The following is a 13,928-nucleotide window of genomic DNA, read 5'->3' on the forward strand; positions in this document are numbered from 1 at the left end:
TGACAAATTAGACAAGAACTCAGAAACAGACCCTTCGGTCCAACCAGTCCACGCCAACCATAATCCCAAACTAAACTTGTTCCACCTACCTACACTTGGTCTGTATCCCTCCAAAGATTTCTCATTCATGTACTTATCTAAATGTTTTTGAAACATTGTAACTGTAGCCACATCCATCACTTCCTCTGGAAGTTCATTCCACACAAACCACTCTCTTTGTAAAGGTATTGCCCCTCATGACTTTTTAAAATCTTTTTCCTCTCACCATAAAAATATGCATCTTAGTGTTGAAACTTTCCACCCTAGGGAAAAGATGTCTGCCGTTCACCTTATCTATACTCCTTGTGATTTTATAAACCTCTATAAGGTCACCCCTCAACCTCCTACATTCCAGTGAAAAAGTCCCAGCCTATCCAGCATCTCTCCATAACTCAAATCTTCCATTCCTGGCACCATTCTGGTAAATCTCTTCTGAATCCTCTCCAGCTTAATAATATCCTTCCTATAACAGGGCAACCAGAACTGGATACTGTACTCTAGAAGATGTCTCACGAATGTTTTTAGGGGTATGGATGGGTTGCGCTTCGGCGGGGAGGTGTGGACTTGTTGGGCCAAAGGGCCTGTTTCCACACTGTAATTTAATCTAATTAGATTAGATTACTTACAGTGTGGAAACAGGCCCTTTGGCCCAACAAGTCCACACCGCGCCCGCCGAAGCGTAACCCACCCATACCCCTACATCTACATCTACCCCTGATCTAACACTACGGGCAATTTAGCATGGCCAATTCACCTGACCTGCACATCTTTGGACTGTGGGAGGAAACCGGAGCACCCGGAGGAAACCCACGCAGACACGGGGAGAACGTGCAAACTCCACACAGCCAGTCGCCTGAGGCGGGAATTGAACCCGGATCTCCGGCGCTGCGAGGCAGCAGTGCTAACCACTGTGCCACCGTGCCGCCCACAACCTCAACAGAAAGTCCCAACTCTTATACTCAAAGGTCTGAGCAATCCAATAAATCAATGCACTGCTATATCATCTGTTGATAATAGTATTTTTGCTTTAGCTCTTGCCTTCTCAGGTTCTCGATGAAGTCCTTTTGCTATCAGCACCTGATCTAATCTATTTGACTTCAGGCAATTTAGTTGCATCTTTTTCTTGTTCAATTTCTGGTTCATGTGGTGAACTGTTTTCAACAGTTGTACCAAACTCTGACTGTGATCCATGATGGCTTCTTCCACCATTTCTCCACATCCATGGACAAGCAGGCCATCCATAATAGTTTTCACGGTGGAAAGATCACAGAAAATCTCATGTAATCTGCATTGATACTCTCCTTGAACAGTGGAAATGTCAAACAGCATATGGAACTGCTAGTATCCCCTGAATGGCATTCAGAGTATTGTTAGAAAACTGCTTTCATCCAGCTTCACCTGTCAGTAACCATCCTTTGCATCTGGGGTGCTAAAGACCTCTGCTTTGGTAAGCTGTGACAACATTCCTTCAATGGTTGGTATGGGGTATTGAGAACTGTCGAATGTTTTATTGAGATCATTTGAATCTATGCATACTCTTAGATTTCTGTTTTGTGATAGTACTATGCTACTAATCCAGTCTGTAGGCACTGTCACTTTTTGATTACTTCCTTCTTTTCCAGCTTTACTTGAGGGTAGCTGGAATGCTCTTCGATAGCTGCTGTGCTGGTTTCACATTATCATCCATTTTGTGGTGACATGAGGAATGAGCACAAACCCTAGAAAAACATCTCTCTAATCTTTTAGGATCAGTTCATCAGTTATTGTTTTACTGGCTTGTAAAACACTGAAAATCTCTTTTGGCATGTATAGAATTGAGTTCAGGTTTTAGACTTGCTTCAGCTGAAGTAATTGCATTTTGCTGAACACTCAATATCTGGAACTTCACACCTTTAATCTTCCCATTGCAATGGGTTCTTGACTTAATTTAGCCTCTTGGGATGAGTTTCACTCCATCATATAGCCTCAATATTACCTTTCATTGTTGAGTCACCACCTTGAGTGACTTTGTACAGATATGTAAAGTTCATGATATTGCACACAGCTCGAGTGACTAACTGACATTTCATGTTCACTTTATTCTCCCGTTCTGCAGTCTTTATTCTAACAAAAAGAAACCGGTATCACCTTTAGATCTGAACATGCCAACTTGTATGACTCCTCAGACATTGGCTGGCATCTTTCCAACAGCTATATTTATACACTTATTCTGTTTCTTTCCAGCTAGGCACTTGCATGAAAAGTGATTGAACTTCTTGTAGTCAGACAACTACTGTCTTCATGCTGGATATGCTTCCTTTTGATTTACGGGATATCCTCTCCAATATTTATGTCCTGTCCTTTGGCCTTGATCTTTGTACTGGCTTTAGTGCAAACTTTCCTTTTTCTGTTATTTTCACCCAGCGCGGATTGTTTCTAGACATAATACTTTACTAATGTCTACTTGTATTATAGGCTTCTGTTCCAGTGTAACTGTCAAAGCTTTCATTTGTGAAGACCAGTGTGAACAATTCATCTAAAACATTTTGGCATTTCATGATCTACAAATTACTACCACAAATACCCTTCCTCTTTATTTTCTCATTTTCTTGATGTGTACATAGCTTTTATTTGAAATAAGTTTGACCACTCTTACCACTGTCTGTAGTTTGGCTTTCTACTGCCCTCATTGTTTCTAGTTGAATTTTAATTACTTAAGAGAGTTTGAACAGGTTGGTGCTTTTCTGTCAGTAAAATGGAGTTAAATTGTGACTTGACCGTAATCTGTCCACAACCATAGAGACGCCTATAAAAATGACTTCCTGACAGCATTAGAATCCATTCTATAAAACAATGGACTCATAGAAGAAGTCAACACACCATCAGGCAGATGGTAACCCTAATGCTGAGCAGAAAGAGGGAATGGAGACCCTCAACACACTAGAGAGGAAAGCCCTAGCAGGACTCAGGAGAGACAAGAACATTGTAATCCTACCAGTGGACAAAGGGCACATGACCGTCATACTGGACAGAGCGCAATACATTGAGAAAGTGAACACACTACTAGCACATTCCGACATTTACCAACAGATGGCGAAAGACCCGACATCAGAACTAGAAACCCACATCACAGTTTCCCTGAAAAATTGACACAAGACGGGTGAAATTAACAAGACTGATTACCAAAAAATAAAGCCAGAGGGATCCAACACACCCTGCTTCTATGGGCTGCCCAAGGTTCAGGGGTGCTGTCCTTGCTAATGGTGTTGGTGTTGTAGGGTGTCGGCATCCCTGGTCTGTCTAGTTGCGAGGCTAATGTTTCCTTGGCTAGGGTTGGGGAAGGGTGGGGAGGGTGTGGTCTATGGAGGTAAATAGTAGTGTCACAATGAAGAAGAACATAATCTTGTCTTATTTTGGTGTCCTTGATGATGTTGAGGAATTCTTGGGTGGAGTGGATTGAGCTATCAGGGTAAATATAGGGTAGGGGGAATGTGTCTGGGTGGGTTACTCTTCGGACGGTTAGTGTGGACTTGTTGGACCGAAGGGCCTATTTCCACACTGTAGGGATTGTATGATTCTTGTATGATTCACTAGCAAAACAACTACAACAAAGACTGAAACACCTAGTAGAAACACTAGCCTCGCAACTAGACGGGCGAGGGATGCAGACACCCTACAACACCAACACCATTAACAAGGACAGCACCCCTAAACTACTGGATCTGTGCCTCACAACCCACTTCATCTTCAATGGCTAGGTATACAAGCAAATAAAAGAAACAGCCATGGGATCACTGCTATCAGGACTAATAGCAGAAACTGTAAAGCAAAGACTGGTCGGATAGCTTTTCCTACCACTCAGCCTAAACTTTGGATTGAATATGTAGATGTCACTTTTGTCATTACCAAACTTGCACAACGTAGGAAATCCATCAACTCATAAACAACATCCTCACCAGCATAAAATTCAGCAAGGAAGAGAACAACAACCGATTTCACTCCCTGGATGTAATGGACGAATGCAAGGCCAGTGTTGAGCTCCAGACTAGTGTAGGCCACCCATACAGAACAAGTACTCAACTACAACAGCAACTATCCTAACACCCATAAACAGAACATTGCTCAAATGAGCCATAACACACTGCAGCACTATGGAGCTGTGCAAATCTGAAGAACAACTCCTATACTGCATCTTCAGAAACAACAGGTACCCAAAAAGAATAGTCCATCAGTACTTATACGCCAGACTACAACAGGGAGATACAACACGAACAGACACACTGACCACACTGTCATACATCAAGGACATAATAGAGATGACCAGACTACGCTGAGCCCTGGGTATCATGGTCGGCCACTACAACAGCTCCTGATGAGTATAAAGGATGCCATACGCACAACCAGCAGAACCAACCTTATATACAAAATACTATGTAAAGACTGCCACAAACATTACATAGTGCAAATAGGAAGGAAATTAACCATCAAGGTACACGAACCGCTAGCCACCAAAAGACATGATCAGCTATCACTTGTATCCATACACAGAGACAAAGAAACACAAACCCGGCAGGGACAACTTATCCATCCTAGGACAAGCCAAACAGATACATGTACAGGAATTCCTGGAAGCATGGCACTCAACCTGAACTCCTTTAACAAACATGTAGAGTTAGACCTCAAATACCAACCACTGAGAAACAAAGCCAGAAATGACACCACCCACGCCAGCAAACTGGGACACAGAATAGCAAGCGGGACAGAATACCAATGGTCCATCGGAGATGCACGGATGGTGTGACTTAGTATAGTGATGAAACATCTGCAAACAAATCCTACAAGCTCAGCGAGCAAGTCAACAAACTTGATAGAAATCTTTAAGATTATGGAATGCTTTAATAAATAGACAGAGGGAAGCTACTTCCAAATGGGGCATGATCAAAACTGGGGACCAGATATAATAATTACATGCAAACAAGGTAAGGAAGTTAAGAATGTCAAACTTCTTAGCATGGAATAGTTAAGGTGAATTAGATTAATATATGAGGGAGAAAGTAACAATTGATGAAATTATGAAGAATAGTGAGAAAAGACCTTTGCTGAACATAAACACCAACATAGACTAATTGGGCTGATTGCTCTGTTCATGTAGGTTACACCTGCTCCCATTTCTTATGTGCTGAATTAAGTCTATGTACTTAATACTTTGTATGACCTTCACTTTCTATTTCTTGCTATCTCTGAATATTTCTACTTACCATTTGGATCATGTTGACACCACAAAGCAGCACTACACTCTTGATTTTGCTATATTTCTTCTTCTTTTCATAGGAATTATACCTTGAATTCTTACAGAGGGTTATAGATGTTGCTGGCAAGGTTAACATTATTGTGCCCATTTCTAATTGCCCTTGAGAATCATTTGTGATTCTAGTTATCGACCAGTTCTGGTGTACTGAAAATGTTGTACCTAATGTAATCACTCTCTTTATTCTTGGTTTCATTGTCTTATTAAGCAGGTGTTGATCTTAATTTCTATGAAATTGTTAGTGCTACCTTTATTTTATCAGATGTCCTCAACGTATCCATTTAGTTTTTAATATTATTACCTCTCACTTTTAATATTGCATTTTCTTGCATTCCTGTCATAACACGTGTTTGTCTATTCATTTATATTGAGCTGTTGGTTGAAAGCTACTTCCAGTTTTTCCTTGAGCACTTTTAATTCCAATTTATATAATTTTCACTTTTATTGTCGTGACTGTGCGTAATAACACTGCATTTGTAAGAAGTCTAATATTGATATGCTATTTCCAATGGACGATTCAAAATTGAGTACTTTTCTTTATTTTGCACTCAGTCATGTTTCATCACTAAATATGCAAACATAAAAGTGCTGTCTCCATTTTACTAATAAACATTTTGAACTCCAGGTAAGCCACAGCAAATGGGATGCTGCCTGAACTGCTGTGCTCTTCCAGCACCACTCATCCAGAATTTGGTTTCCAGCATCTGCAGTTATTGTTTTTACCACAGCAAATTCCAGTAGAACTTTGTCAATTAATAAATTCAATTGACTGGCACCTCTTACACAAAAAGTTAATTTCTTTCACACAGACATTCAAGTAGTTTCACATGTGAAGGTCTTTAGTGTCTAAAACAATATCTGTATTTTAAATAATATTGAAATAATATAAAACAATATTATTTTTGCAAATTACTGTGCTGTTGGTGCCATCCGAAAAAGTCAGAAACACAATGAGGAAGATCTTCAATAATTTATGATGACGACTGTGCACAGGCACAACTTTAATTTGCTGCGCCATGAAGTAAAAAAAAACAGATCTGGACTCATACCTTCACCATGTGCTAAAATTCTAATTTCAGACTTGACTCAGAGATGCTTAGCTGATGACAGGTGCTTCCCTTCAGGGGGTAAAGGAAAACTGGAAAGAAAATAATTGTTTTTGCAACTCATGAGTTATGTTCAAAAAAACATTGATCAGGTAGCTGAGTGGCTTCCCTTGCAGGCTACCTTCGGCAAAAGAGATTAAAGATGATGGAGTAAGAAATATATTGGAAGAACGGCATTTTTAGATTAATAAAGAGTAAGAGCTAATATAAAAATATTCTGGCTTTAAGCTTTAAATTTGAGTCATTTTAAGTAACGCATATATAAGTTGAAAGAAGAACAATATTTTATTTGTAAAATCTATAGATAGCTAAACTTTGCACTTTGGAGGGATCCCTTGTGTCCATCTGAGTGACTGCCTGCAGGTCATTCCTTCTTTAATCCCCACTCTCTGACTTTTCACACCTGACTCCCACCTCCCTCAAATCTTTCACTGGGACCTAACAGACAGGCTCCACCCTGCCACTACAGGAATTGCAAAACCTGCGGCCACACCTCCCCCCTCACTTCCATCCAAGGCCCCAAAGGAGTCTTCCATATCCATCACCTGCAAATCCACCAATGTCATTTATTGTATCCGTCACTCCCGATGCGGTCTCCTCTACATTGGTGAGTCTGGACGCCTTCCCACAGAGCACTTCAGGGAACATCTCCAGGACACCCGGACCAATCAACCCCACCGCCCCGTGATCCAACATTTCAATTCCCCCTCCCACTCTGCTGAGGACATGCAGGTCCTGAGCCTCCTCCACTGCCACTCCCTCACCAGCCGATGCCTGGAGGAAGAATGCCTCATTTTCCGTCTTGGAATACTTCAACCCCAGGGCATCAATGTGGACTTCACCAGTTTCCTCCTTTCCCCTCCCCCCACCTTACCCTAGTTCCAACCTTCTAGCTCAGCATCACCCTCATGACCTGCCAGTCTTCTTTCCCACCTACCCGCTCTATCCTCCTCTCTGACCTATCACTTTCATCCCCACCCCATCCACCCACTGCACTCTTAGCTACCTTCAACACAGCCCTACCCACCTCCCATTTATCTCTCCCCACTGGAGGCTCCCAGCCTTATTCCTGATGAAGGGCTTTTGCCCGAAACATCGATTTTCCTGCTTCTTGGATGCTGCTTGATCTGCTGTGCTTTTCCAGCACCACTCTAATCTAGTCTCTGATTTCCAGCATCTGCTGTCCCCACTTTTGCCTGGATTTAACTTCAGCCTAGCTTCTATAATTTTCCCCTCTTTGGGTTCTTCCTGTGGATGTAATAGTGGTCACCATTTGAAACTGGTGCTGCTGGCATCATATAGCTGGCGGTCAGTTGGATTGGCTGAAGTTGGGACTTTCTTACCAAATGTGACCAGAAGTCTTACCCTGAGCAATTAATGCTTCACCTAAAATAGCTGCAGGGAATTTGAATTTTCTGTGCATTATCTTTCAACATTTTAAAGTTACGGGTGCAAGGGGATGGTGGGAACATAGTGTCTGATAAAAATCCTTCCTGTAGAGATGAAAGTGAGGACTGCAGATGCTGGAGATCAGAGTCGAGAGTGTAAGGCAAAGCAGGTCAGGCAGCATCCAAGGAGCAGAAGAATCAACATTTCACACATAAGCCCTTCATGATGAAGGACTTACGCCTGAAATGTCAATTCTCCTGCTCCTCAGATGCTGCCTGACCTGCTGTGCTTTTCCAGCACCACACTCTTGATTCTGTCGAGATAGTCAGACACTGCCACAATGGTGAGTGATTGTCAAAGCACATTAACATCTTAAAGTGTACAGTAATGGAAATCAATTAAACTGGTGATAGAATGATGCTATGTCACTGATTTATGACAAATGCTGCATTTCTGATATTGAAATGAAAGGAAACCCTCCAAAGAAATCTTTGAAAGTGATTTTTGCACACATCGCACTAACATGTTTTGCCAACAATCATCAAATGATGTTTCTCTGACTTGTGATTTAAAAATCAATGACAAGCCAATGATAACACATGAATATCAAAATCAATTGAAGCCAATATTTAAGTTAGGAAGCAAAATTTTATTAAAGGATCTAATTTAAATTTAATGAACACACATAGATTTTGAAGAACAAGGTTATTATGAAGGTTACTTCATATTTAAAAGGTAATAAGTATATTTTTAATGCATGATACAATTCTTTTCAAGTGAGTAGAGAACATTTGTTATATTAGGTGTTGATTTTTCATTTAAAAGTATTATGATAAAACATTTAACAATATATTAAAAACTTTATTTTAATGCATTTGACAATTGTATCTCTAGCTATAGAACAAACAGCTTAAATTCTTGAATTCTTTAGTACAAAGTCAAAGCAGTTGTAAGGAGAACAATAGCTTGATTAAGGACCTTGAATATAATTACACTGAAAATGAAACAATATTTCATCTTTGTTACAGCAAACGTATTAAATTGAACACCCTGTATTGAATTTAGATTTGTATCTTTTGCCAACTCTTTGGGATGCAAGGAAGTACAGTATTTTAAGACTTCCTGGAATGAATCTTTTGTGAACATTGTGAATCATGGTTTCATAATTGATCTAGATCGTAGAACCTAGATATCACAACTTGTTGGTATTGTTTACATTCATTTGCTATAATTGTGCAACCAATTTAAAAATATTCAACCTGTGATTAATTGTATTTTTTATGGAACTGTAAAACAATCCTTAATTAAAGATGCATATTGGCTCTGTATTCAATACTTAAACATTTCTAAAGTTGGAGCTGTGTCCAATCTCAGTAGGAACTGGATTTTTAGAACTGGAATAAAAACCTGGTTCGAAACCTGTACCTGCCCCCGCAGCGGGTTTGGTGGATCATTTAATCAGGCAAAAGAGTTGTGTGAGAGAGCTCCACCACCTTTCAATCTCAATTTGAGTCCAGGGTAGAAGGGCCTGTGGCTGGTCTTCCGGGTCATTGACAATTGAGACCCTTAAGTAGGGAATAAATGCATTCTTTGGGCTCTATTCTGTACCACTGTTATTAACCCAGTGGGGGCTCACCATGTGGGGAACAAGGCACCCAAATCTGTGCAGAGTTGTTTGCAGACTCCAAGGTGGAAGGAAGACACTCATGTAAAGACACTCTGTGCTTGATTGAAGAGCACAGCTTAGGAAGGGGTTGGCTGAAAAATTACACCTCTAACGCCCAAGTGCCCACATGAGCTCCCTCTCACCATTACTCACCTTTGCTGCTGTTTGGCCAGCAGCACCAGTGGATGGAACATCTATTCCTGGGATCCTTTATCTGGGGCAAATACTTATTTCTGGCCTCTTAAGTGCCTGAGTAGCACATGAGGTCACAGGTTTTCCTTTAAAAGAGGGGATGTGCAGCTCTCCCAACTCTTAAATTGGTGGCCTAAATTCTCAATGTCTCCATCATAGTCTGTCTCTAGAATTGTTTCATTAGCTTGGACCAATGAAGAAAATAATTCTGTTTTTTTTCTGTTTTACAGGCTCACCTGACCTCCTAAGTCCTATACTTAGCATAAGAGCTAAGCAATATGTCATTAGCATTAACCAGACACTACATGTGACATGCAGGTAATTAAAGAAATGTAAATATATTAAGCATTTTAATTGGAATTATTTTACATTAGGCTATCCTAGTACTGAATATTAAAAGCATTAAGAAAGAAATTAGATTGTGACATATAATGAAACTATATATGTGAAAAACAGCATATTAAAAATTCCTTTATTTCATATACATAAGCTACTTGCTCTATTTATGGGTCTTTAAATATTTATATCAAGGGCACTGTTGAGGTGAATTTCATAAAGGGATAGAGATCTACTTCACTATTTTGTGCAGTATTAGTATATAAATACTGTAATAAATTTTGGGAAAAGGAAATTTGGGTGGCAATTGGTTTCATAATTTCTTGTTTTAGAAGGCTATCCATAGTTTTCTTGTATTTTTGTACCTTTTTTAGAACCCACCTATTAAACTACAGTTGTATTTGCATGTGTTACAGAGGGAGCCAGAGACATACTTGCTAGTTTCATGGTTTTACATTGCTTGTGCTGTCTGGTAACATCATTAGCTTCTTTCCATTCAGTAAAGATGATGGACATGCAGCAATAACCCATTTTCAGATGGGGTGTTTTCATATGGCACTTCTTTGTTGATGTCTAAAGATGCTAATTCTTGAGAAGCAGTGTCTTCCATATGCTGAACATGAAGCTTTCAATGTCATTGTTGGTTGTTCTGTTCAATACTGTTACATTGCCATCCCACTGTAATAATGCTCAGTAATGTGGTGCATGGCAGGTCCACATGAGAGTTTACCATATTCCTCTATTGTCAGCTTATGGCTCCCATGTCTGATCATCAATATCTAGAGCCTTCATGTCAGGCCAGCCAGCATCCTGGAAGTGGATCTTTGGCATCCTATTGGTTGCTTGGGTCCAGCAATTTTGCCAATGCGGAAATCCTTGTCCCTGTGACTATCTTCCATCCTCCAAAATTGACCAAGGCAAAAAAACCACCCGTTTGAATACTAGAAAAAAATGGGAGCTCTGCTTTTGAGAGGATCACAGTGTCCTGATTTTGTCCTTCAAATCGCACAGGCTTTTCACATATTAGTGACATGGGAAAAGATTTGGTTAGGGTCATACTTAAAAGACTGTATACTTGCAGTCTGAGTGCACACAGAAACATATTGAAGTTTTCTTTCCGGGAGTTCTACTGTGGAAGTGATCTTCTCTGTACTCTCAAGGCCATACTCCTTGCTTTACTTACTTTCATACATCTCACTAAGGCACTCACTGCCATCAGCAGGATTTTGGGAAAGACGATTGTCCACCAAAGCTGCGCAGTCTCATTCATGATGACATGCACTTCTCTGTATAGTTAGATACCTTTACCCTTTCATAGAACATTTCATGAGGAGATGAAGAAATTTCTCCCAATAAGATTGCAATTCTGTGTTGTTGCCTAGAGGTATAATTGACCCATATTAATTTGAAAATTGTTAATTGTAAACATTGTCTTGCAAGCTATATGGGTTACCATTGTGCACCTTAACATGCATTATGTTTTCTAGCATGCAGTCTATTTTAAGTCTGTTTATTTTAGTCTGCAAGGTAGTAAAAGATATATGTTGACAGCATGATTGAACGCTTCACAGATGGTGTTATCATTTCATTTTGAAATTCAAAGAGGTAGGGAGATAGTATTTTGTAGGACAGGGAATTCATTCACAATTTTAATATTTCCAAGAATAACTGACAGTCTGCAATATCAATTGATTCCATTACTTAATTCCATTTGTAAAGGACTGCCAGCAACCATCCATGTCATCACACTACCTTTTAATCACAAAACATTAATCTGAATTGTATGAATGGTTTTTAGTCAAAAGAAAAATTATCGCAAATATTTATGAAATGCAGGAACTCAATTTGAAGTTATAGTCCTTGATTACTGTAGTTTAAAGCAATCGCAACAACATCCTTGCAAGTGAAAAGTAACTCAAAATAGAAGTTGCAAGGAATACACAATAGACTCAATTTTTACCAAATGAAAAGAGTCAAACTGGTCCATTTAAACTTCAGGTCCTCCTTTCCTAATTAAAAGAATAATTCTTATTTAAAAAGGCATGAAAAGTGAGGCAATGCTGTAAAAACTGAGGGAAATGACCCTTGTAATTACATGCCGGTTGCAATCATGATTGGGGTAAGAGAGGCCCAATATTTATTTGTATGTTTTGGAAGCTCTCTCCTGATTCTGCTGCTGGTCCCTGCACATTAACATTTAATCTGGGTTATGTCATTAGACCTCAAGCTTGGGTTTCAGTAAAGCTCTTAGCTGACTTAAACTCCAATGCTGCTTCTAGCACACTTGTTAAAATTGCACATGATGTGAACATGTCTTGGACACAGTGGGGTTGAATATTGTCCTTCTGTTGTAGCATTGGTTGGCAGGCCTAGAGGTTGTTAGAAATCTGGTGTGGGAACATGGCAGTTGGCTGAAGCTGATTGTGTGGCAGCACATTTGTAAACATAGGTGAGGTGGGCTTACTGCCAAACTCTGTGGCAGGGAACAGCTCAAACGTTAGGATGCCTGCATCTCATGGCCATGTAGGAGCTGCAATCACTTTAAATGGCAGCCAGGTTTGCGTGAGGGAGTGGAAATCATTTTGCAACCTTTGTAATCCATTTCTGCAGTTTAAATCTCAATTATTGAATTTTTGTTGCTTTAATTAAGAAATTCCAAAGTTCAGACTTAAGATTCTTCCACTACCATACAAAATCATTCAGTGGCATCAATAGGTTTCCCTAAGGTCTGAGAATCACTGTCCAGCCATGTAACTCCTCCAGTACTTGAGGAAAAAGGATAAGGAGGATAATTTACATAATGCCACATTGTGGGATGCCTTTTTGGTCTCTCAGTTGTATGTTGGCCCTTTAAAACTTCTGAGCTCGATGCTTCTGGGTTCGGTATTTTACACTGAGTTTCTGTCCTTTGTATATAGAATGTGGACCTTGCTGGTGAAGCCAGAATTTATTGCCTATCTGTAATTGCTTCAGGAAAGATAATGATTAGTTTGCCTTTTTAAACTGCATCAGTTTGCGAGGTGTAGGGATTTCCGTAGCTTTGTTAGAAAGACAGATCCAGGATTTTTAAGGAATGGAAGTATAGTTCCAAGTCACGATGGTGTGTAATTTGGAGGGGATCTTTCCATTCATCTACTGCCCTTGTCTTTCTTGGGAGAAGAAGTTGTGAGTTTGGAAGTTACTGTTGGAGAAGTCTGGGTTAGCTCCTGCAGTACATTTTGCAGATGGTACACACAGTGTCAATGTACTTTGAGGGTGAAGGTATTGAATTATAGAGGTGATGATGGGGTACTGATGAAGTGGCCCACTTTGTCCTGTATACTGTCAAGCTTCTTCCATTGTTGGAGCTGCACTAATCCAGCAAGTGGGTAGTATTACATCATACTCGTCACTTGTACTTGTAGATGATAGACAGACATTGGGACTCAGCAGGTGAGTTATGCATTGCATGACTCCTAGCCTCTGTAACCACAGTGTTTATATTAGCTGGTCCAGTTCAATTTGGTCAGTGGTAATCTGAAGGATTTTGATAATGGGGTTTCGGTGTTGTATATCAAGGGGTGATAGACAGATGGATAGATTCTCTATTATTGGAAATGGTCATTGCTCAGCACTTGTGTGACATGAATGCTGCTTAGCCCTTATCACCCTAACCTGATTGTTGACTGAGTCTTATGCATATGGACAGGAACTTCTTCTGTATCTGAGGAATTGTGAATGGTGCTGAACATTGTGCGTTCATCATGAACAGCCTATTCTGACCTTGTAATAGATGGAAGTTTACTAATGAAGTATCTAAACGTATTTGAGCCTAGGACAGTACCTTAAGGAACTCCTGCAGAGGTGTCCTGGAGTTGAGATGATTAACTGTTAACCACAACCATCATCGTTTATGCTAGATATGATTCAAATA

The 13,928-nt window shown here is 40.0% G+C and overlaps 1 protein-coding gene across 2 annotated transcripts in view; it reads left to right on the forward strand.

The window, feature by feature from the left end:
* The window catches only part of flt1 (fms related receptor tyrosine kinase 1), a 207,279-nt gene that overhangs the window by 28,606 nt on the left and 164,745 nt on the right, over nucleotides 1-13,928 (forward strand). For both annotated transcript variants that reach the window (XM_072577287.1, XM_072577286.1), the window contains exon 2: nucleotides 9,910-9,997. In XM_072577287.1, the coding sequence (XP_072433388.1) occupies nucleotides 9,910-9,997 (88 nt within the window). The remainder of the gene's footprint in view (nucleotides 1-9,909; nucleotides 9,998-13,928) is intronic.

Source organism: Chiloscyllium punctatum, chromosome 9, assembly GCF_047496795.1.
Source record: "Chiloscyllium punctatum isolate Juve2018m chromosome 9, sChiPun1.3, whole genome shotgun sequence".
Classification (NCBI taxonomy): Eukaryota; Metazoa; Chordata; class Chondrichthyes; order Orectolobiformes; family Hemiscylliidae; genus Chiloscyllium; species Chiloscyllium punctatum.